Source organism: Oreochromis niloticus, linkage group LG3 (assembly GCF_001858045.2).
Source record: "Oreochromis niloticus isolate F11D_XX linkage group LG3, O_niloticus_UMD_NMBU, whole genome shotgun sequence".
NCBI classification, from domain to species: Eukaryota; Metazoa; Chordata; class Actinopteri; order Cichliformes; family Cichlidae; genus Oreochromis; species Oreochromis niloticus.
Genome location: NC_031967.2, coordinates 2,175,976 through 2,197,699, shown reverse-complemented (window position 1 = coordinate 2,197,699; position 21,724 = coordinate 2,175,976). Strand labels below are relative to the sequence as shown.

At 41.1% G+C, this 21,724-nt stretch overlaps 2 protein-coding genes across 7 annotated transcripts in view; one reads left to right on the top strand and one right to left on the bottom strand.

Moving 5' to 3' along the window:
• Nucleotides 1-1,591, bottom strand: part of peli3 (pellino E3 ubiquitin protein ligase family member 3) — a 43,059-nt gene extending 41,468 nt beyond the window's left edge. For 2 of the 6 annotated variants that reach the window (XM_013267363.3, XM_019348806.2), the window contains exon 1: nucleotides 1,451-1,591. The gene's annotated coding sequence lies outside the window, so the exon portion shown is untranslated. The remainder of the gene's footprint in view (nucleotides 1-1,450) is intronic. The other 4 variants (XM_019348794.2, XM_005465451.4, XM_019348798.2 and 1 more) reach the window with 2 other exon arrangements.
• Nucleotides 624-18,107, top strand: rce1a (Ras converting CAAX endopeptidase 1a). Its single transcript, XM_003459750.5, has 8 exons — nucleotides 624-1,141; nucleotides 7,696-7,798; nucleotides 7,922-8,005; nucleotides 10,930-11,008; nucleotides 11,191-11,358; nucleotides 15,463-15,534; nucleotides 15,620-15,682; nucleotides 16,730-18,107. Exons 1-8 carry the CDS (start codon nucleotides 972-974, stop codon nucleotides 16,951-16,953), a joined length of 963 nt encoding a protein of 320 aa, XP_003459798.1. The 5' UTR covers nucleotides 624-971; the 3' UTR covers nucleotides 16,954-18,107.
• Nucleotides 18,108-21,724: the final 3,617 nt, after the last annotated feature.

The following is a 21,724-nucleotide window of genomic DNA, read 5'->3' as shown; positions in this document are numbered from 1 at the left end:
ATGTGTTTTTTCCTATCCCCCTTTTCTTCCCAGTTAAGCAGGTGCACTATGACCAAAACTCCAGACTCACAGTAAAACATCACCCCAGTGTTACAAGATAAAGTTCAGGAACGTTTCTGTGTGTATTACAGCAAACACAGCAGTCTTTTCTCTGTATGTTTGACTTTATAAATTGATTTATTATGAGCAACGCGAATGTTAACAAATGGAGAATTTTACTGAAGCACACTGATTATTACAGTCACAGCCTGCTGTCTTTAACAGGCTCAATATTTTTCTTGCCTTGATTGTGCGAAGATTTCTACAAAATCCTCACCGTCGATCACCGTTATTGACAGTCTGGTGTAATAAGTAGCTTTGTTTGGAATTGCTTCACAGAAAAGCATTATGAAGATGTAGTGACAGCCAAATTGGGCCAGCAGATGTCATTGTGGAGGAACTAAGAGGAGAACAGTCTGGCCCGATATCACAGAACTGTCACATGATATTAAATAGAAACTGTCAATTCACAATGAAGCTCATATGAAGCCCAATGAAGTTAAGTAAGTTGTAGATTGAAGCTGCTCTTCATATTTTTGACCACCAGATGTCACCAAAGAGGACAGTCACCCTTTTTCGATACAAGCTTCAGAAAGTTTCATTTGGCCATCACGAACTTTTGGAACGCAGCCTGCATCGCGGCGCCGTCGATTAATCGCATCTTATATCCCATACGGCCACGATCCAGAAGAAGACCTAGAGGACACTACCGGTAGCGCCAGTAAATATCGGAAAGAAGAAGAATATATGATGACGTAATCAGAAAGCGCCGTAGACGTTAGCAAACCAGTTAGCTCAGTTAGCCCGCAATTTGAAAGGAGCTTACTGACAGCTTCACAGCTCGTGTGGGCGAATGTTTTATCTTGTTAAATGAGCCAACAGCACCTCTGGTTCCTAGCAGCTGTTTGGGTTAGTCCTGGCTCGCTTTCATTATGACAGAGGAAGAGGATTTACCAGCCAACTTTTTGACAGAGAAGATGCAGCACAGCAGTGGAGAGCTGGTCCCTCCCGACGGCCTGTGTTGGTTGTCAGTACTGTTCTGTCTGATGCTGGCTTGTTTTTATGTTGGCAGCTTATATGTGTGGAGGAGTCACCTGCCGAGGTGAGCTACATACGCTTTATGAATATAGTGAGGTTTATTTGAAAGGAGAGTCAGTGAACTGCTTTCATTCTTATATTATTTACCCATACTGAAGTCTGCATTAAGTTTGAATTAATATTTAATTAGAAATAATTGATCAATCTGCATGTGTGTGGACCACGTTAAAGAGTCACTGAAGAAAGGCTGCAAGTGACATTTTTCATGTGGTTCCATTCGTTTTAGTGCTACAAATAAGGAAATGTATCTTCTATGATAATCTTCAGTACTCATATCACGGTGTGTGGCTACAAGTGCAGCAATGACAGTTACCTTGTTTCTGACTGGATTAACCTGTGAGGAGCTTCCAGCGCTGTAGTTTCTTGTGTTGCTACTTTACCTCCACCTGGGCACACTGTATATGTTTAGTCACACACTGTAGACCAGGTTTTAAATGGCTAAATGACCTCCTCAACCTCTCTTGAAGTTCTCCAGAGGCCTGGTAATGAATAATTCATTTGATTCAGGTGTGTTGACCCAGGGTGAGACCTAAAACCTGCAGGAGACCGGCCTTACAGCCCTGGAGTTCTCCACCCCTGCTGTACTATCACAGCTTCTTTTCTCAGGGTGTTTTTTTTAAACTTGAAGTAAAACTTGGTTCAGTTTTTCACTCACAGATGCACAAAGAATTTCCTGTCGTCTGACAAGGGCATATATGGATGCAACAGTTGTCAGATTCGGGGCCAGGGCAGATATTTAATAACAAAGTGGCCAATTGCAAAAGCAATGTTTTCTTTGTTTTGCTTGATTCTGTTTGTATTTCTTTTGTTCCTGTGCTTGTACCAGGGAAGCAATTTGAATGGCTACAAAATAGGGCTGCTAAATATATGGAATCCTATTCGGCAACAACTTGATGGCAGTCAAGGCAAAAATCTAACAATGCAGATGTTCGCACAAAAAATAATGGATTCCTTTCTGTGAGGAAAAATGAGTCCTTGGTTCATTCTGCAGCTAAGTGATACTTTTACTGCAAAATTTTCATGCTCCACTATATCACAAGCGCCTGGCTCAGGCTTTACTTTGAAGTTGTGTTGAATTATGGTGCCACTCAAAACGGACCAGGCCAGAGCCTAGATGATCTCTTAAGTGTTACTGTGTGTAAAGATGCATGTATCCTGTGACCTATCACTGTGACTAGCAAACGCCAAAGGAGTATACTGCGATGGTTATAACTGGGCTTTCTTGGTATTCGCTGGCCCCAGTCACATAGGGAAAGAAAATATAGATTCTCTAACCACTTGTGAGTGGTTGTTGGTAGTAGTTGTGTAGGTGATTGCTAAAGCGCTAGTCAAATGGGCCTAAGACCCGTCAGTGACTCTCTGCCAACTGCTTGTTCTTAGAGAAAAGTGTTTATTCCAGGACTGGTTGGTGAGTGGTTCATAGCAGTCGTGAGGTCTCTAGAAAGATAGATGAGATGTAGAGTGCTGCACCATAAGTCTCCTTGCTACCTTCTTCAGTGCACACCTGTAGAACGCACCAAGTGGTAGGGGAGCTATGAAGTGTGACACAAAACTGAAACAGAAACTGTTTACGTTCAAACTAAACGTTTCATCTTTTGAAATGTGTTGGTTGTAAGGCAGAGTTGTGAATTTGATGGTAAACATCCTCCAAGTTTGCATCACATCTTGGAAAGTAAAATGGCGAGTGACTGCACAGAATACTGTGTCTTTCATGTAAAGCAGCTGCTTGTGACCAAACACAAGGCTGGTTATGGTGCACGATCTTATGATGGAGTACTGGTGCCACGGCTCCTATACCTCTACAAAATGTGCAGATGAGTTAGTGAAGCAAGTTGATCAGCTGTCTTATCATGTCTTGTGATAAAACATACATCCTCTTTGTGGCACGGTTATAACCAACAATGTCCTTGCCCACTTCATTTTGTAGAAATCCAGCCAATTCTTTTAAGTGTTTGTGTGCGCGTGTGTGTGCGTGTGCGTGTGTGTGTGTGCGTGCGCGCGTGTGTGCGTATGTGTGTGCGTGTGCGTGTGTGTGTGTGCGTGCGCGCGTGTGTGCGTATGTGTGTGCGTGTGCGTGTGTGTGTGTGCGTGCGTGTGTGTGCGTGTGTGCGTGTGTGTGTGCGTGTGTGTGTGTGCGTGCGCGCGTGTGCGTGCGTGCGTGTGTGTGTGTGTGTGCGTGTGTGTGTGTGTGCGTGCGTGTGTGTGCGTGTGTGCGTGTGTTTGTGTGTGTGCGTGCGCGCGTGTGTGCGTGTGTGTGTGTGTGTGCGCGCGTGTGTGTGTGTGTGTGTGCGTGTGTGTGTGTGCGTGCGTGTGTGTGCGTGTGTTTGTGTGTGTGCGTGCGCGCGTGTGTGTGTGTGTGTGTGTGTGTGCGCGCGCATGTGTGTGTGTGTGTGTGCGTGTGTGTGTGTGTGTGCTTGCGCGCGTGTGTGCGTGTGTGCGTGTGTGTGTGTGTGTGTGCGTGTGTGTGTGTGTGTTCTTTTCCCCTTCTAAACAGATGCAGCTTTCTTTTTCATGTCCTTATACTTAACACTACACCGTTCTTATGTAAAGAGTAATAACTGCCTTGTAACTAAAACTGATTCTTAACTCATCTGCACCAGACGTTGTGGAGAGTGTGTAGCAGCCGTGGCAGCTGTTTGACTTCAAACAGCTGTCTCTGCATTTCTACTTTTTTATCGAAATAGTATTTCAACTTTATTCTCAAAATGAGCAATAAGATACTTTTTTCTTAATGCGGCCCTAATACTTCTTCATAGGATCCTCTTTGTGATTGGTTTTATCCAGTGTCAGCCAGCAACCCTGAGCAATCCCTTGCCAGCCGGTCTGGGAGTACACACACTCCATGGTGACCAGAGGTTGCCCAGATGTTAACACCTGGTCTCTAACCCTGTGTGACTGGCAGGGTTTTAATAGTTTTGCAATTTTCATTAGTTTTTATTTTTATTTCGTTTTGACTTCAGATTTTCAATTTTATATTAGTTTTAATTAGTTTTTACCATTTGTTTGCTAGTTTAGTTTAGTTTTTATTTTTTGGAAAATCCTTAGTTTCAGTTTAGTTTTGATTAGTTTCAGTTATAGTTTTAGTTGTGTTTGCAATAAAGTGTAACAAAATCCCAGTTTCATCATATCAGTCATGCTCTTCTGCTTATCCTTGGGTATGTTGCTATTCCAGCTACCATACCCTGCACCCTGGACAGGTCGCCTGTCTGTCGCAGGGCTAACACGCAGAGACAGACAACTCACATTCCCACCTATGGGTTCTTTAAATAAATAAATAAATAAAGGCAGATGAACAACCATTGATACCAGGCAACTATAAAATGTATATCTTGGCCCCAATGAGACTATTAACTCTTGCAGCACCGGGTGTTAAGGCAATTGACTCACACAGTTATGTAGATATCCCAGTCCTGTTGTCTCGGGATGCATCACGCTGCCTTGCCTGGGGTTAGCTTCTGTTTCTGGGGATGAGGGTTGGGCGTGCCCCTTACCTTCTCCAGGTAAGCTAGGTTAGCCTTCTTGTGTGAGCTTTTCAAGTGCACTTTAAGGTTTGTGGGATTTTTTTCCTTTTAGAAATGTCCCTCATAATTTGTCTCTTTCCACTACAAGACACTTGCTTTATCCAAAACACAGTCATATTCAAAGTAATCCCAAATTGGACTCTGGTGCTTTCTCCAGACTTTTCCTGACATGATTCTGCGCGTGGATGGAGCAGCGACACAGACGACTCGACTAACGTACTGCCACCTGCTGGCATAATGAGACACAGCAAGAAAAAAACCTGGAAACTAAACTTCATTTTCACCCTTGACTATTGTATGACACGCACACATCAACGAAAACTAAACGCATTTTTGCTATAAATTCAGTTAATTTTAGTTAGTTTTGTGAACACTCATTACAGTTTTAGTTAGTTTTCCTTTTTTTGTTTTTATTTTTATTTCCGTTAACGAAAATGTTTTTTCACTTCTAGTTTTCGTTATTTCGTTAGTTTTCGTTAACGATAATAACCTTGGTGACTGGTGCCTTACGAAGCCTAACACCACAGTAAAGTAGAACTGGTGTTGCAATGGTTGCGATCACCTTTCTCTGTTATTCTCCGCTTTCTACTCTACACTCTGAATGTTTAAAGGAGCTGTTTATAGTTTCATTTACTATGTTTTACTTCCAGTGTAACCAAACAGTGGCAGTGTTTTACATTAATGTATTGATTTTGGATGAGACTGATGTACTGTAATGGTTATCACCGTTTCCTAAAGTTCTCTTTGTGCTCTTTCGTGTTTGTCAGAGTGGTCATTTGAAAATTGGTTTATAGGTTGTCGTGTAGATGTGTAACATACACCTTTTGTATTGTTATTGTAAGTTGATCCTGTTTTTAACAGGCTCAAAAACGCCGTCTTAATATAAAGTTAATGTGGAGCAAATGTCTCTTATATGCCTACTGTTGCCTTTATTTAACTTGTGTTGTATCACTTGTCTGCCCACTTATGTGCACTAATTAATAATGTAACTGGGGTTAATCATGCACTTCTTAATGTGAACACAGTTATCCATGTTTCAGTGCTCACAGGCTGGTGAAAGCTTTCTCTCCGTGCTGAATAATAGAAACAGAATAGATGAAGCAATAGAAACTCTCCTGTTTCTTTCCCTCTTATCTACTGTATTTGCACAGGTGCAGAGACTCGCTACTTACACCTGTTCATTTATTCAATGCCCACAGAGTCATAACAAGTGGATGGCACATAGTTAATGTACTGAAACTCTGGCCTCCACCCTCCTGTTTGGTTTAACAACTTTTCTGGGAGAAATATTTTGCACTGACAGTGACGTCAGACATTTAGCAAATGTCAGTCTTTAGCACTGCTGTCTTTGATGGTACGAATGTAGCAGAGACTGTGGCAGCTCATCGTCATCACCACTCCATTCTGGAGTTTTCTCTTGTTTGCTGATTTCGTGGGAGATGGTGTAGTGGTCTTTTTTTCAGCAGTTTCTAGTGTTAGGTAGTGATGGGAAGTGTTTAGTGATTCCATTGTCACTGGGTTCTCACTGGTTCCCTCGAGACATTAATGGGCATTAATCTGCACGCTTTGTGGTCAGAGGTTTGTCCATGCTGGAGGCATTTCCTCTCTTTGTTGTGATCAGTGTTTGGGTCATTACTCAAAAAAGTGATGTACACAGAACACTGCTCTTAGAGATAATGCAGTACACAACTTAAGTACTCCAGGCAAAAGTAACTTTTAAACTCTTTGTTGTATTACTTTCTCTGTAAAATGATCTGAAATTCATTGTCTGAATTTGAACGGGGAGCTGTGGTGGAGAAATCTGATTAGGACCAAATATTTAAAACATTCTTGCATTGCATGCAGCACTAACTGAATGGATGTCAATTCCAGTGACCGTGTGATGCATGCTTTGCACTGTTATTGAATGCACAGACAGGTCCACTTTCCAACCAGCTCACATACCTCCCGGATCACAAATGACCACTAAGTTACGCACTGAAAACTGCGGCACTCGCAGCCGTTTTTTGAGTGCTCAGAGTAGAAAAGCGCTATATAAGAACCAGTCCATTTACCAGTTACCATTTAAATGGCCAACTTTAAAGCATGAAAAAACTGTTTCAAAACCTGCTGTTTAAAGCACTTCTTGCAGGCTGCTGAGTTTGCATCTTTTGCTGTGAAGTACAGCCAGACTTTGACCGCCACCCCATGCATGTAAATGTTGCTGAACTGCAGAGCTCCTTCAGTGACAGACTGCTGCATCCTAGATGCATGAAGGAGCGTTTCTGCAGGTCCTTCCTCCCTGCAGCTGTCAGACTGTACAATCAGAACTGCTCCCAACAATCATAGATGTTTACATCAGTGCTGTAACTGCAATAAGTTAATTAACCGATTCGCACTACAACCTGGTTCGCCTCTTATCTGTAGTTATTTATATTTAATTTAATAACTGTACAGTACTCTCTGTTTATAGTAACCATTGTCCTTAATGTAAATATGTAAGAAACATTGTGTATGTTTCTGTTCTGTGTCCTGTGTACTGTTTGTTTGTATATGTGTCTTTCTGGCTGCTGTTACAACCAAATCTCCCCTTGTGGGACAATGAAAGGATTATTCTATTCTATTCTAAATAGTGTTATTACAATATAAAGCCTACCAACCAACTGCTGTTGTGATTTATAGAAATATGAATAAAACTGAATGGGGTTGAAATTGAATTGAATACTTTTGGGCTGTTTCTGTCTTCATTACGACTCCATGCAGGGCAGCTTTTATCATTCACGTTGATACCTGAGTGTGGCTGCTTGATTGATGGGTCAGTGTCTGCGACACATCACTTTACATTTGTAGACACTGAACTGGACTTTGCTGTGTGTACGTTATTGGTTCCCCATGGAGGATTTTAATGTGCTTCTTTATGTGTGCATTATTAAACCAGAGCTCAGTAGTGAGTGCTGCCAACTCCGTTCTCCTCCATCTTATCAGCATACAGAAGCTGTTTGTATCTCCGTACTTGTGTGCTTGAGATAACGTTCTGTGCGTGTTTCCCTGTCCTCAGGGACCATCCTGCTGTCATAAAGAGACGCTTCACCAGCGTCCTGATTGTGTCAGGTCTGTCGCCCCTGTTTGTGTGGGCATGGAGAGAATCCGCAGGTGTCATGGTGAGTTGAGATCTTGGATAGCTTCTTCACTGTGCTGTGTTCCAGTACCTCAGGATTAACATTTTGTGCTACGTTGTATCACATCGCTGTGTGATAACATTTCTGTTTTCATTTGTGTGTCAGAATGGCCCGTCTTTGCTGGTTCTCATGGGAATCCGGTTTGAAGGCCTAATTCCTGCCATTATACTTCCTCTGCTCCTCACCATGGTAAGAAACAGCCAATGTGCTTACCTCAATAACATTACTACTGGGTTAGTAATACATGTTAGCCGTTAAACTGTGCTCGATTAAAATGATTTGGGAAAGAAAACATTTATTTTTCTTTAGTTTAAATGATGAAAACATCAGTTGTGGGAAACATGCATGTTTTTACAAGACACTTATCACCTCTGAGTGTCCTTGTAATCTCTCACTCAGAATAAAGTATGAGACTGTATAGAAACAATTTCAAATAATAATTTAAATTGTTACTTTTATTAATGTTTCACACACTTATTTTGAATCTACAAAGTTACAGAAAAAAATTCACAAATGTGACAGGGTTACTTTCTCATTCGTACTTACATTCACATACATCCACAACAGAAAAGTAGCCAGGGAGATGAAGAAAGTAGGCGAACACATCTGGAGTCTGTGTGTTCAACAAACAGGTTGGTGGCAAAAACAAAGGAAAAGGCTTATAGTGACCTCTGTGTGAGGCTTGACACTAAGGAAGTAGTAAAGGACTTTTATCATATGGCTACACAGAGAGCCTTAGACAGTCTTGGATGAATGAATGTACTGAAGAGGTGGAACCTCTTGAGGAGCTGGTGGAAGGAAAAATGAGAGTGAAGAGGATGGATGAATCAGGAAGTGCAGAGGATTAGGAATGAGCAAGTGAGGGCAACGATGACAGCTGGTCTAGATGACATATCTGTGAGGTGTGTAGATAGGAGGAGAGAGTTCAGTTGTTAACTTTTTAGCCAAAGTATTTAACAGTCTTGGAGGGTGGGAGGATACGTAGAGAGAGAGAAGTGGAATAATGGTTTTCAAGAACAAGAGCTGTTGTAACTATGGAGGGATAAAGTTGATGAACCATATCATGAAGCTATGGGAAAAAATTATTGATGTTCAGTTATGAAGAGAGGTGATGGTCAGGCTTAATGTTGAGAAATAACACTACAGATGTGATGTTTGTTTTCAGAGTGTTGATGGAGTATAAAGAAGGTCAGGAGTCGTACTGTCTTTGTGGAAGGATAAAAAGTTTATGATAAGAAAGGAACTGTGGCACTACATGAGGAAACCACGAGTTCCAGTGAAGTATTTCAAATCTATGAGGACAGCAAGACAGTGGTGACGTGTGCAGCACGTTAACAGTGAAGCAAGGAGTAGAGGTATTGAAGTGTACAAGTTAAATACCTGGGATCAACCATCCAAACCAAAGAGAGGTGAAGAAGAGAGTGCCGGTAGGGTTGATTTGTGACAGAAGGATTGTAGCAAGAGTGAAAGGTTTACAAGATGGTAGTGAGACTTGGTCCAATGTTTGGTTTGGAGACGGTTGTACTCGGAAAATGAGAAGTTGTTGAAGCTGGAGGTGGCAGAGATGGAGATGTTAAGGTTCTCACAGAAAGGACGAGATTAAAAAGCTGCCAGACAGGAGGAAAAGTTTCAGACCACAAAAAAAGGTTTGTGGATGTTGTGAAGGAGGACGTTGAAAGAGCCGATGTGACTTTGGAGGCGACTCCAAAAGGAACAGCCGAAAGACGAAGATATACAACCAGAACTCTGTGATTGCCTCAGATTAGCGACTGCGCATACCCAAATGTGTTCTGAACGCTCAGCGCTCACACACGGAGTGACTTTTATCTTCTTTCTGGTCTCAGATCTGTTACAAACCCAAACAGAAATGTCTTTCAAATACCAGTATAATGAGAGTATGTTAGATGAATATCTGATGCAGAGCCACTGAACATACCTGTTCTTAAACAGCTCTGTGGCTTCCAGTTCACCTATGCATTAGCTTCAAGATCGTCTTCAGTTTCAAAGTCTTTATTAACCTTGCTCCTCCATACTGTCTCTTTTGCACACTCTGCTGCTCTTCAGCTTCTCTGTTATATATTCCAGCTGCTGGCCTGACTGCTATGGGACTTGAAGCCCTAAGACTTTGAAATATACTCTGTCCAGATTTCCAAATCATAAACTCTGTTTACATTTGACAATCACATCTTAAAACCTATCTGTTCAGAGTTGCCCATCCTTCATTATAAATGGTCATAAGACCTTTGCCACCAAGTCCATTACAAAAAAGGAGCATGAAAATTTTTCAGATGTGAATTTGTCAAGTAATGGACATGTGCACCGAAAGTGTCGCGATTTCATCCTCAAATATAATTCATCCTCAAAAAGTACAACAAAAAAACCAGAAGAAAGCTCAGATTCTGGATTCATTAAGTTCTGAAAAGAAGAATTTTATGGTTTGATCCAGTTGTAGCTAGGTCCAATCAGTGCATCAGCATCTTTCACTCCACAACACCTGGTGTGTGGCAAAAAGCAAGATAAAAACTAAGCAGTGCAAAGACGAAAGACAAATCCACTGACTGAGGGCTTATTTCTTACTTTTATCATGATGTTTACATGTTGACATAACGATGAATGATCTTAGCCGACCATCCTTAGTTAGCGTAATTGAAAGGAGCCAGTTGAGGTGAATCGAGCACCTGATAAAGGCGCCTCCTGGGTGAGGTGTTCCTGGCATGTCCCGCCAGGAGGAGGCCCCGGGGCAGATCCAGGACACGCCGGAGAGATTATATCTCTCGGCTGGTCCACCAGCAGAACCCTGCCTGAGACAGAGACTGAAAACGTATGCCACAATGATTTTTTCCTCATATAATTGCCATTTGGGACATTTTCTAAAACAATGATTTGAGTCAGGTGAGAAACTTGAGATGCAAGAAAGACGCAGATGCTTAAATCTGTGTATGACTTTCAGATTCAGGTTCCTTTATTGTCATTCAGTCAATGATCACAATTACATTGATGAATTAAGTTATGTTGACTGAGGAAAAAACAGAGATTTTGTATGAAGCTCTGGTAATGGCAGCAACATCTCAAATATTTGGAAATGCTTTTATTTGTGTGGCCATGTGCTGCAGGTCCTGTTTCTGGGCCCACTCATGCAGTTGGCCGTGGATTGTCCGTGGAGCTTCACCGATGGGATCCGGGTGGCCTTTGGTGAGCCAACAAGCTGTGCTTTGTTTTATTCTTGAACTGGATCTGTTTCTAAATTTGGTTTACTTTTGGTTGCTTTTGAGTGATTTATCTCAAACTGTCTGATGCTTAGTCTAAAATATGTTTTGGTCGAGCTTCATTTCATCATAAAACATTGCATAACCCCGTCTTGCTCCTTCCTCTAGACCCGTGGTTCTGGATGTTGTGTGCCAATGATATGCGGTGGCTGAGGAATCAGGTGGTGGCACCACTAACTGAGGAGCTGGTGTTCAGAGCATGCATGTTGCCCATGTTGGTGCCCTGTGCTGGTCCTTCTACTGCTATCATAACCTGTCCCCTCTTTTTCGGAGTGGGTGAGTGCAAGTCTGTCCAGCTTCTCCACAAGTTGTTTATTTGTTTTTCTGTTTTTATCCAGCCATTTTAAAAAACTTCACACAGTGCTGAAATAAAGAAGCGCTGTAATAGCCAACAAGAAGACACAATAAATAAACCAGTAAATAATAATTAAATTAAAAAAATTACCAATAGAAAGCCTGTTTAAATAAAAAATTGTTTACTGCTTTTTAAAAGAATCCACACTGAAAAGCTCTGTCCCCCCGAAACGTTAGCCGTGTACAGGAAACAACCAGCAAACCTGTGAACGAAGACAGCGAGCAGCACTGTGCTTTATGATTATCTGGAGCTTAGCTGTTTTGTGCTCTTTAGGTTAAAACAAGAATTTTGAAACAAGTCCTAAAATCTATTTATAGCCAGTTAAAAACCCTTTAACCTTTATCCCGTCACCGGCGACAGGTTTTTCCAGCGTTTCTTTAAACTAGCGTAACTCTTGAACGGTTTGCGCAATCTTAAAAATTCCAACGGTTCCTGAAAGCAGCGACTCTTCGTTGATATTAGAGTCGTTAAGGTAACCCCAAGCACTGTCACAGCAGCCCTGGAAGAGGAAGGTTGAGAGAGAGTGAGTGCGAAGGAGTCATACAGAAAACTGAAATTAGGTCGGACGAAACCTAATCGTCCTCAGGAGACACACAAGATCAATCAACATATCAATATATGTCACAATACAGAGCACTTTCTGTAAATTCCATGAATAGATTATATAACCACCACATCAAGTACTATTTCATTTTTACATTTAAATTAAATAATCAAAAATGAAATAACCATGGGGCTTACATGGTGTTATTCTGTATTGGGACACACTAGATGACCCCATGCAGTCACCTAAGAGCTTCCCTGAGGTCTCCACCTGTCATTACTGCTCCTGTATGTTCGTCAGCAAACTAGCCTGTCAAACAGGCTCGGATGAAGTGCACTGTTAAGTTCATACAGTGATGTGTTGTTTGGCTCGGCCACATATCTGTTGTTGGAGCGTAGTATGCTACGTTTGATACTTTGGCCTGACACTCATGATATAAACGAGGGAACTCGACTTGGCACTTTCAGCTGGGTGTTGTGTACCTGGAGCCAGGTGTTTTGAGCAACGCACAAAATCTTATATATAGTAGTGCTGTCAATAGATAAAAAAAAATTAACCAATTAATTTCACAATTTTCTGTAATTAATCTCAATTACTTGATCAATAGCCTGGTCGCAATTACATTTTTTCAACTTTTTCAAAGCATGTAACTGACATTAATGCAATATAATGAAGTGAATGCAGAATAAACACAAAGACCGTTGGAAGCTTAAATTCAAAGAGAATTTGAATAGTTTTCTTCAGTCTTTTAGCACAGCTTCTCTCCTGTGAAATACAGCTTTTAAAAAAAACCTATATACTTAAAGGTAAGTATACACTAATACATAATATATATTAGTGCTGCCAAACAATTAAAATGTTTAATCAGATTCATCACAGGGTTACTGTTGATTCATTTGATTAATCACAATTAAATATCATTCACTTTTATTCTATATTAATCGCATTTCATTTTGCATGAGCAAACAGACTCGAGAAAAAAGGGAAAATATACTCAACATGTTTATTGAACATCTTGAACATTCATGTTAACAAAAACTCTGTAAACATGTATCCTCTCTCTCTGTCAAGTCCTTGAAACGAGGAACCAAAGCTGTGTAAAGCGCCTGTTCTCAACAATATTAACAGGTCTGCAGTTTGTTGCAATCCACTCGGCGTCAGTCAAAATGTCCGAGGTCGACTTACTGAGTCCCCGATGCTCCGTGAGTGGTTTGTCCAAGCTGGGTGACGCGTTAGCCAAAATGCCCCGGCTAACGTATGCTTCGCGTCAATGTGATATTTTAAGCAGGAAGTGCGTCGGTGAAAAGAAAATACCTTCTTGCACAGTGTGCATAAGACTTTATGTCGGTCGACTGTTTCGTCTTGTTATTTTTTTAATACTCAAATTTCCCATCGAGAGGGCCAAAGTGCGTTTATCATCTTCCATATTGAGTTCATTGGTTCAGCTGCCCGTCACTACCAGATCTACTGCACATGTGTGAAGGTAACTCTACTTGGACAAACTGCCCGAAATGCGCTGACAGAAACATTTCAGGGATTTCGAGTCATTCTGCACTCCAGATGCATTAATTGCATTAAATTTTTTTTATTGCGTTAATCGTGATGACAGCTTAATCTATGTTAACACGTTAATTTTGACAGCACTAATATTTATAGATGAAAGTTGGCAACTATTATCTTTGTGAGTCATTATTATAAGGTGTGTCATGGGGAAAAAGCTGTCACTGGAGGCCAAGTCAGTGCCATGCAAAGTGTTTAGCAGAACTCTTAGCTGGAGGAGCGGCAGCTCTGAATGGGGTCAGGAGACGCTAATGAGGGAAGCGAGCCAAAGTGCTCCGTAAACTCGGTGGGGGTGCACGCTTCAATTCACCTGGCAAATCTGTTGCCAACAACATGGATGAACTGCAGCTACTCAACAGCTTAAAATCAACTTTTCCAGATTTGCAACTTTGTGCTTCACTAAAACCTAGACAGGTGAATACGTCCCCGGCTGCTCATTAGATCTGTCGGACTTCCAACTTCTCCTTGTGGACCGTAATACAGAGCTTTCTGGAAAAGCAAAAGAAGGCGAAATCTGTTTGTATACAAACAAAGGTTGGTGTTTAGATGGCGCAGTGTTAGGACAGAAACATGCAGTCCTCACTTAGAGACCATTATCACTAGGGCTGGGTATCGTCACTGATTTCTAGAATCGATTCGATCCACGATTCGATTCAATTCGATTTGAATCTGGGAAATTTTGACAGTCAGAAATATTATAATTCAGATCAGTACATTTACATATTTTGTATCAATAAAAAGGAAGCTGACACACGCAAGACTTTATCAAAGGTGTGAGCGTCACAGCAGATGCCTTTGTGTCAAAGTAGCTGAAGATAAAACACAGAAAAACATGAAGGTGGAAGCAAAACAGTAAAAGTCAGAGTGAATCCATGACGATGTTTATGTGAAGCGTAGTTTGGATCTTCTTTTGCTGCTGGTTCAGTCAATATTGTTTGGAGAGAGATCAAACTAACAGCTTTAGAATCAGCGCAAAAAGGGCGTGAACACAAAGCGCGGACCCGCCGACAGATCAGAATCAGCAAGCTGTCGCTTTCAGCCCGGACCGTGAGAAAGGCGACATCTCACTGATTCTGATCCGCAGGTCCGCGCTGTGCGTTTACGTCTTTGTGCAGAATCCGTGTTCCTGCTCTCATTTACTGTCTTAGCTGTTTGGTGGTTGTTGAAATTTTGTGAGGTTTCACCTGAGATTCTGGTGTTTCGGGCAAAATAAATTTATATTAAAAAATCGATTCAGGATTTTAATGAATCGATTTTACGTTATCCAAGCCAGAATCGATTTTAATCGATAAATCGATTATAAAAACCCACCCCTAATTATCACTGAGTTTAAATCATTTTATACTCCACAGGAGGTCACCTTGTTAGGCCTGTGTTAGCAAAGCATCATATCACCTGGCTGACCAGATAACTAACGCTGAGGACAAACACCCGGTCTCCCTGCTCATTGTTCTTGATGACTTTAACAGAGCAAACCTCAGACATCAGAATTCAGCCAGCGCATGAACTGTCCTACCAGGGACAAAAGCACTCTGTCCCCCATCTGCTGTAGTCTGATCACTGCCTGGTTCATCCTCTCCAGACTTGCAGGCAAAATCTGAGATCTGTCACTACCTTGTTTACAGGACACAAGCTTTTATACCCACCATTACGGCGCAGGAAGCCCCTGCAGTTTTCTGCTGAACGACAGGTGTCACCACTCAGACAATATCGCTGCATAAGTGCTGCTATAAGAGCACAAGTCAAACCCAGAAATCAAGACTTTGTTGAGTGCTTTTTGGAAGTTTTTTTCCCCCCTTAAATATTGTGTTGATTGGAAGTAGCAGTGTATATAATAAATAATACAGAGTGTGTTCCAATAATTTCTTTGGAGAGTTGATGTTGCTGCATGTCTGAGTGCCTGCTCTGTGCTCTCTTCTAGCTCACTTCCACCATGTGATTGAGTTGCTGAGGTTCAGACAGGGCACACTGTTGGGTATTTTCCTCTCTGCAGGTGAGAACATCTTTTCACTACATTTATTGTGACTTCATCACAGGATAGCAGGAAGATGCACTTTTGTTTTTCTATTTTGCAACAGTGTTTCAGTTCTCCTACACGGCAGTATTTGGAGCCTACACAGCCTTCATCTTCATCAGAACAGGTAAGAGGCTGTTCACAATTGTTTTCTATTCTTTTTCTTGGAGTGTCCCGTAGGCCTTATGATTATGTTTGGGTTTTCTGAACCAGGCTGTCCAGGCCTCGGCTCAAGAACGTTTACAGAAATGTTGTCTGTCATCAGTCCTGAAGCACCTGAGATAAACTAAATTAAAGAAATTTACCAGTACATAATTTTAAAATAAAATGCACAGGTCAGCCATCGTATAAGCCAACAGATGTGCATTATTGGGAAAAATATGTCTGCTATATGTGAAAGAGGATATAAGATAATTGTGCATAGCTTTGAAGGGAGTCAGCATTAAAGTGCACTGAATGTTTTTCCTGTTATGGACCACACAGAGTGGTTGTTACAGTTACAAAATAATTGAAGGTTTACTGAATATGAACATATTCTTAATTTTGATTTGCCTGCAGCTTATTCCACAAGCCTGTGTCGTAGTTTATCCTTATGTCTCCAGCAATATTATATGTGTGGGATTTAGAGAAATTAAGTTAATAAGTGTGGTAAAGTAATTTTTAATTTGCTGTTGCATTGTGAAGTTATGCGCTGGACGTTGGTGCCATTGGCCTTGGATGAGTGTTTGAAGTGTCGTAGGCTTTCTTGTAGGCAGGTTGGCCAGTGTGGCCTTACAGCCTGCAGCAACTGCTCTGTCCACCAGTAGCTGATGTTCTGCTCATGTATTGAGCCGTGTCCTGTTCATCTTACTGTGGTACTGAGGTATGTTACTGGCCGGTAGTTGGATGGAGCGTTCTCTTCCGTATATACACTATACACTTCATCATTCAGCAGTTTGGGGTCCAAGCTTGCACGTTAGCTGATTATTTAAAATTCTGTCCTCTTGTCCAAAAATGTTCTCTGCTGTCTTTAAAAAAATGTGTTTTAATATTTTCAGTTACAGGATTTAAAGGATTATTTTCTAAAAATCAAAGCATTTGTTTTTTCGTCTATCACAGCTGAATGGGAAGCTAAAGAACGCTGTGACACTGTCAAACAGTGGGTGTAAATGGCTGTTTTTTCTGTCTGTTACAGGTCACCTGATTGGTCCGGTACTTTGCCACTCCTTCTGTAACTACATGGGTTTCCCTGCCATCAGCACAGCTCTGGAGCACCCTTACAGACTCACTGTCCTCTCCTCCTATATACTGGGGGTCCTCCTCTTCTTTCTTCTTCTGTTCCCCTTCACCGACCCCTCCTATTACAGCCTCCCAGTCTGCACCCTCACCTCCTTTCCCAGTCCCTCCTGCCTCTCCTGATCCTTGTCCCACCCTCACATTTCTACTGTTGTCAAGAAGCAATTGAGGGTGTTTTTGCTTTTTTTAAAAACTTTTTTACTTGTTTTTGTTTCCTCATTAGCGTTAAGAGTTAAGGTCTGGTCAAATTTGGGCCAACAGTGACGACTCTGTTGCCACAGAGAGGTGAGGAACTCTGTAGACCCGTTCTTTGGTCTACAGGCACTTTGTTTGTCTACATTTATGTGGCACCAGTCCTGTAACTCTGTCGAAAGCTGGTTCTCATGGTGTGCAGAAGTTAGAGTCGCGTTGCTGAGACTAAGCTGAGAATAAACTGGGACAGTCGATTTCCAAAGACAGCTAATGTGTCGTACACTGCCACACAGATACGGGATAGTACAGAAGAACTGACATAACACAGATGAACAAGTTCTCCTTAGAATGCTGGTAAATCTCTGTGATAAGGTACCACAGTGTACCTCTGTGATGTACTCCTTTCGGTCTGACTCGTTTTGGATGAGTCTGGTTTGCTGCACCTTAGTCCCTGTTTTCATTGTTATGATGGCTGCTTCTGTCTGAAATCACATCACTGACATCACATGACAGGTTGGAAACAAACATGCTTCCTGCTCCTTTCACCTCACTCATAGCTGTTTGTGAGAAACATGACTAATTTATATTTTCAACAAATAATAGTCCGTTGTATATTGTATATATGCAGAGTGATGGGGATTGCTATGTTGCTCACGTCAGTTGCTAATTATTTTCACTTTCATGCCAGTTTTCCACTGCAGGTTCCAGTTTGTAAGCTAGCCTCTGTTTAAAATGAGTTTCTGTGATTTCTTAGACTTTCCTACATCATATGTGTGCAGACTGAATAGGACTCATCCTTCACTCTGCTGCCTTTTAGCTTCAGCTAAATAAAACCCCAACACGTGGGGCACAATTTAAGAGAGAAGGAAGAACCGTGAACACAGATTTATTACAAACAAGAGCTAGACAGTGCTGCTGAAATTGGTCACCAGTACATGCCCACAGGACAAAAGAAGATTTGTAACAACCTGCATTGTGATTGTTGCTGTTTTAACCATCGTTCACCATCAGTAGGCAGAAATACAAGCACTCAGGATTGTCACTGTCGATGGCTCCCTCTTAAATAAACCAGATTATGTAAACCACTTATTTTTACATCATATTAAAGCCAAACTTATATATACAGCAAAAAAGCAAAAGCTGAATAAAACCCAAGTAAACAGGAAGCTTTGAGTACTCTGCAACCTGATTTATTTTGAGGAAACCGTAACTTGAACGTTTAACAAAAACGTGTTTTTGTGCAGCAGAGCTGCTCCAAACTTCATTTACAGTTTTTACCCCTCAGCTGTGAAAGGCTGATGGTGTTTTCACTCCTCTGGGCAGGTGGTCGGCATGAATGCCCAAGTTTGCCAATGCGATAACGAGGCGAGGCGACGTAGGAGCATCAAATTGATACCAAAGTTGCAGCTACTAAAACTTTTGGTCGAGTTTGAATCTCTGTGACCTCAAGGTCAGAGGTCAAGTTCTCTGACAATCTTGTGAATACAATAACTAGATCATAACTAAGTCGTCTAGGATTTTCAAATTGATGCAGTAGGTGTGTCTACTAAAAATCCTGAAAGAGTTTGATTCTCAGTGACGTTGACCTCAGGGTCGGAGGTTAAGTTTGATACCATGTGTGCATGTATAAGTAGCGCTGGCAGCCGGTATTTTTAAAGAGAGTAGCATCTGTGACCAGTCAGTGATTAATAGGATGATAAGCTCCAACTGGAAAATTCCTGAATTGAACCCTGAACGGCACAGTGTACATTTGATTTATTTAAAGTGCAAAGTGGTTTAGATACTATGGTTAAACTATTACCTGACCTGTACGTGATTAAGAGTCATCATGAGAGAATAGTTACAACAACAGAACCAAACTCAGGTCCCAACAGTGACAAGCTTTAACTGTTTGCACCAGACGTCTGTTCAGTCTGAGAGTATTGTTTCACAGCAGAGTGACATAAGAGTGTGCCCTCACCCTCTTTCTTATTGACAGACTGGTACAGTCACCCAGTGTCTCTGCTTGCTTCATGTCCACTCGTAAGCTAGTAACAGGTTAAAGCTAATGTGAGACTGATTGGAGAAAAAACCAACTAAACAAAAAAACAGAAAACTTGAAGACACACAGCTGCACTCTTACTGTGAAGACAAAGCAGATTGCTCTGACCTTCAGCAATAAGTCCTACGTGTGGAAAAGGTTTTAGATTGATCTTTAGTCAGTGAAATAAGCCATTTTTGTACATATGTAACTCCAGACATTTTTCATGTGTTTGTCTTGGCTGTACCTCCCTGAAGCTGTCAGTCGAGGGCAGCGAAGCACTTTGGGAAATGCAGAATGAACTGATTGAAAGGAACAAAAGACCTTTCAGTTCTGTTTATCATCCTGTCTGACATCAGTTATCTGGTACTGAAAAATCATTTCCCTCTAACTTAAATTTAATTACACACAATTTTGGCCCAGTGGTGACTGAGTGAAAGAGCCTTGTTCAGAGCCTGTACAGAGACCTGCTGTGATGCTGGTCGTTTGTTTGTGATCAGCTTTTCTCCTTGTCTGATTCCTACTTTGACTCATAATTGCTTGATTGCTCTGTTTGTAGTTCAGTCCAGGCAGGTAAAAGACTGGGAAAAGTTCTTTTTCCCAGAACTACACAACCAGTTATAATATTTAGGAGGCTCGACTGGACACACCCACTGGCAGTTCTCATGTGGCTGTGGTGAAATATTTGACTACTTACTCCAGTTTATTTGTATAACTGCTGAAATAGAAACAGTGCTGACCTGTGCATCAGTTCCACATTGATGTTATGATCCACCCTGTTCCAAAACAGAGTGCCTGAACATTTTATTAATGTTGAATTGTTGGTCTTTTTCTTCATTTTATCCATTTAGTCCAGTCACATTTGAAAGGTCTAGAAGATTATATTATTATTTTATTCAAAAGAGTCACTTTTCCAGAAATACAAAATAGTGTGCAGAATCCATGAAGGATGGCTTCCTGATTTCAAATTAGACCCAATCTGGTAATCAAGTCACACACTGTGCTGGGTAATGTTCTAGTCATCATTTCTTTACTAATATCAGTTTAAAAGAGTGAATCCACAAACAGTGCATGCCAGTCAATTCAGTGTTATTTACAGATTAGGGCAGGAATGATTATCCCCAGTTTGTTAGTATTTGTTTTGGTCTTCGAGGAGTAGTTCCTCACAAAGAGCACTGTTTGGTTTGGGCTGTTGTGTTGGAAGACAAAACGATGACACAGGTCCAGTTTTGCTGCTGACTGCTTGAGTTGTGCTTTATCATCTTCACATATCCTTCTTCATGATTCCTTCCTTCCTTGACAAGATTCCCAGTTCCAGACACACTGAAGCAGCATGATGTTTGACTGCAGGGATGGTGTCCCTTGGGGTGTGTCAACATAAGCAGTGTCTTTGTGACCAGAGAGCATCTCATCTGGTCAAAGAGCATATTTGCAGCATACACCATTTTTCTCAGGGTTCTCCTTCGATTACTTCAGTCTGGCTTTCTCTTGGTCTGCAGTCCTTTACTGATTAGTCACTTCCAGGCTTGGCTAAGTCATTCACTACAGTCTCTGCAGTTATTCTGGGGTCTTGAGAACATCTTTTACTAGTTTCCTTTCCAGAGTCTTTGAAATGGTTCACCTCCTCGTCTGCCGTGTTTTGTTTGGGCTCTGTGTGGTTCTCTTTGAGTTTCTTATCCCAGTTTGGAAACCCTGTGATAACTTTGTACAGACATCTCCTGCTTTGTGAGCATCAACCATCCTTTTTAAGTCTAACCTGATTTCTTTTCATTCTAGTGTGATGTTTGACGACTCAAGCACTTGCTAAAGTTTTAATGGGTATAAATTGGAAGATGACTCTCAGTTTTATAAAAAGTTAAAGCATGTCTTAGCAGAGCAGTGGTTTGTGCAGGAGCCCAATGAAGTCCGTTTGTCAGGGGGATAATTACATTGAACTTTGTATTTTATAATTTTCCCCCCCAAATAATTCTGTTTTTATGTGCAAATAGAAATATGTGCTTTCTAAAGAATTTAAAAATGCTATTTTGAAAATCAAATGCTTGTCAACAAAGAGAAATTGGAAAGAAAATTCCCAGGGGTAATATTTTTGTCCTCATCTGTGTATCTCTATAAAATGACATTCTTTATATAAATGTATTCTCAACAACAATCACAGACACAAATCTGAACAGTCACACCTCTGCAGAGGGAACATTAAGGCTAACAAGCCAGATGTTGACTGTTGAAAAGAAGGGTAACATGTTAATGCAGAACATCCCATCTGTTAAGGAATGACTTGATAGAATCCCTGAGTTTAATATATTTATAAAAGTAGATTCAATTCAGTTCATTTTTATTTATATGGCTCCAAATCACAACAACAGTTGCCTCAAGGTGCGTTAAAAGTTTAAGCCCCTGCTTGCTAACATTTTCTTTTGAAGATCCTGCTCCTGTATGATAAAGGAAACAGAGGCATCCAATTTCCCTTCTGCCACAAATATACCAGAAAATGAGCCACTGCTTCTACAGCTAGTTTAACTTGATTGAACCCAGAGGATGAAAGTAAAAGCCCACGAGTCAGATACTTGATTATTTATTACTTTGGATGAACGGCTTTAATGCATTCATTAGAAAAACGTCTATAAAATCAAGTGTGTTACATGTTTCTGTCGTTGACAGAAGAATGAGCCACTACATATAAAA

Coding starts and splice junctions, on each gene's coding strand:
- rce1a (XM_003459750.5), top strand. CDS start 972: ATGACAGAGGAAGAGGATTTACCAGCCAACTTTTTGACAGAGAAGATG. Junction 1,142..7,695: donor TGGAGGAGTCACCTGCCGAG/GTGAGCTACATA, acceptor CCCTGTCCTCAG/GGACCATCCTGCTGTCATAA. Junction 15,535..15,619: donor GGGTATTTTCCTCTCTGCAG/GTGAGAACATCT, acceptor ATTTTGCAACAG/TGTTTCAGTTCTCCTACACG.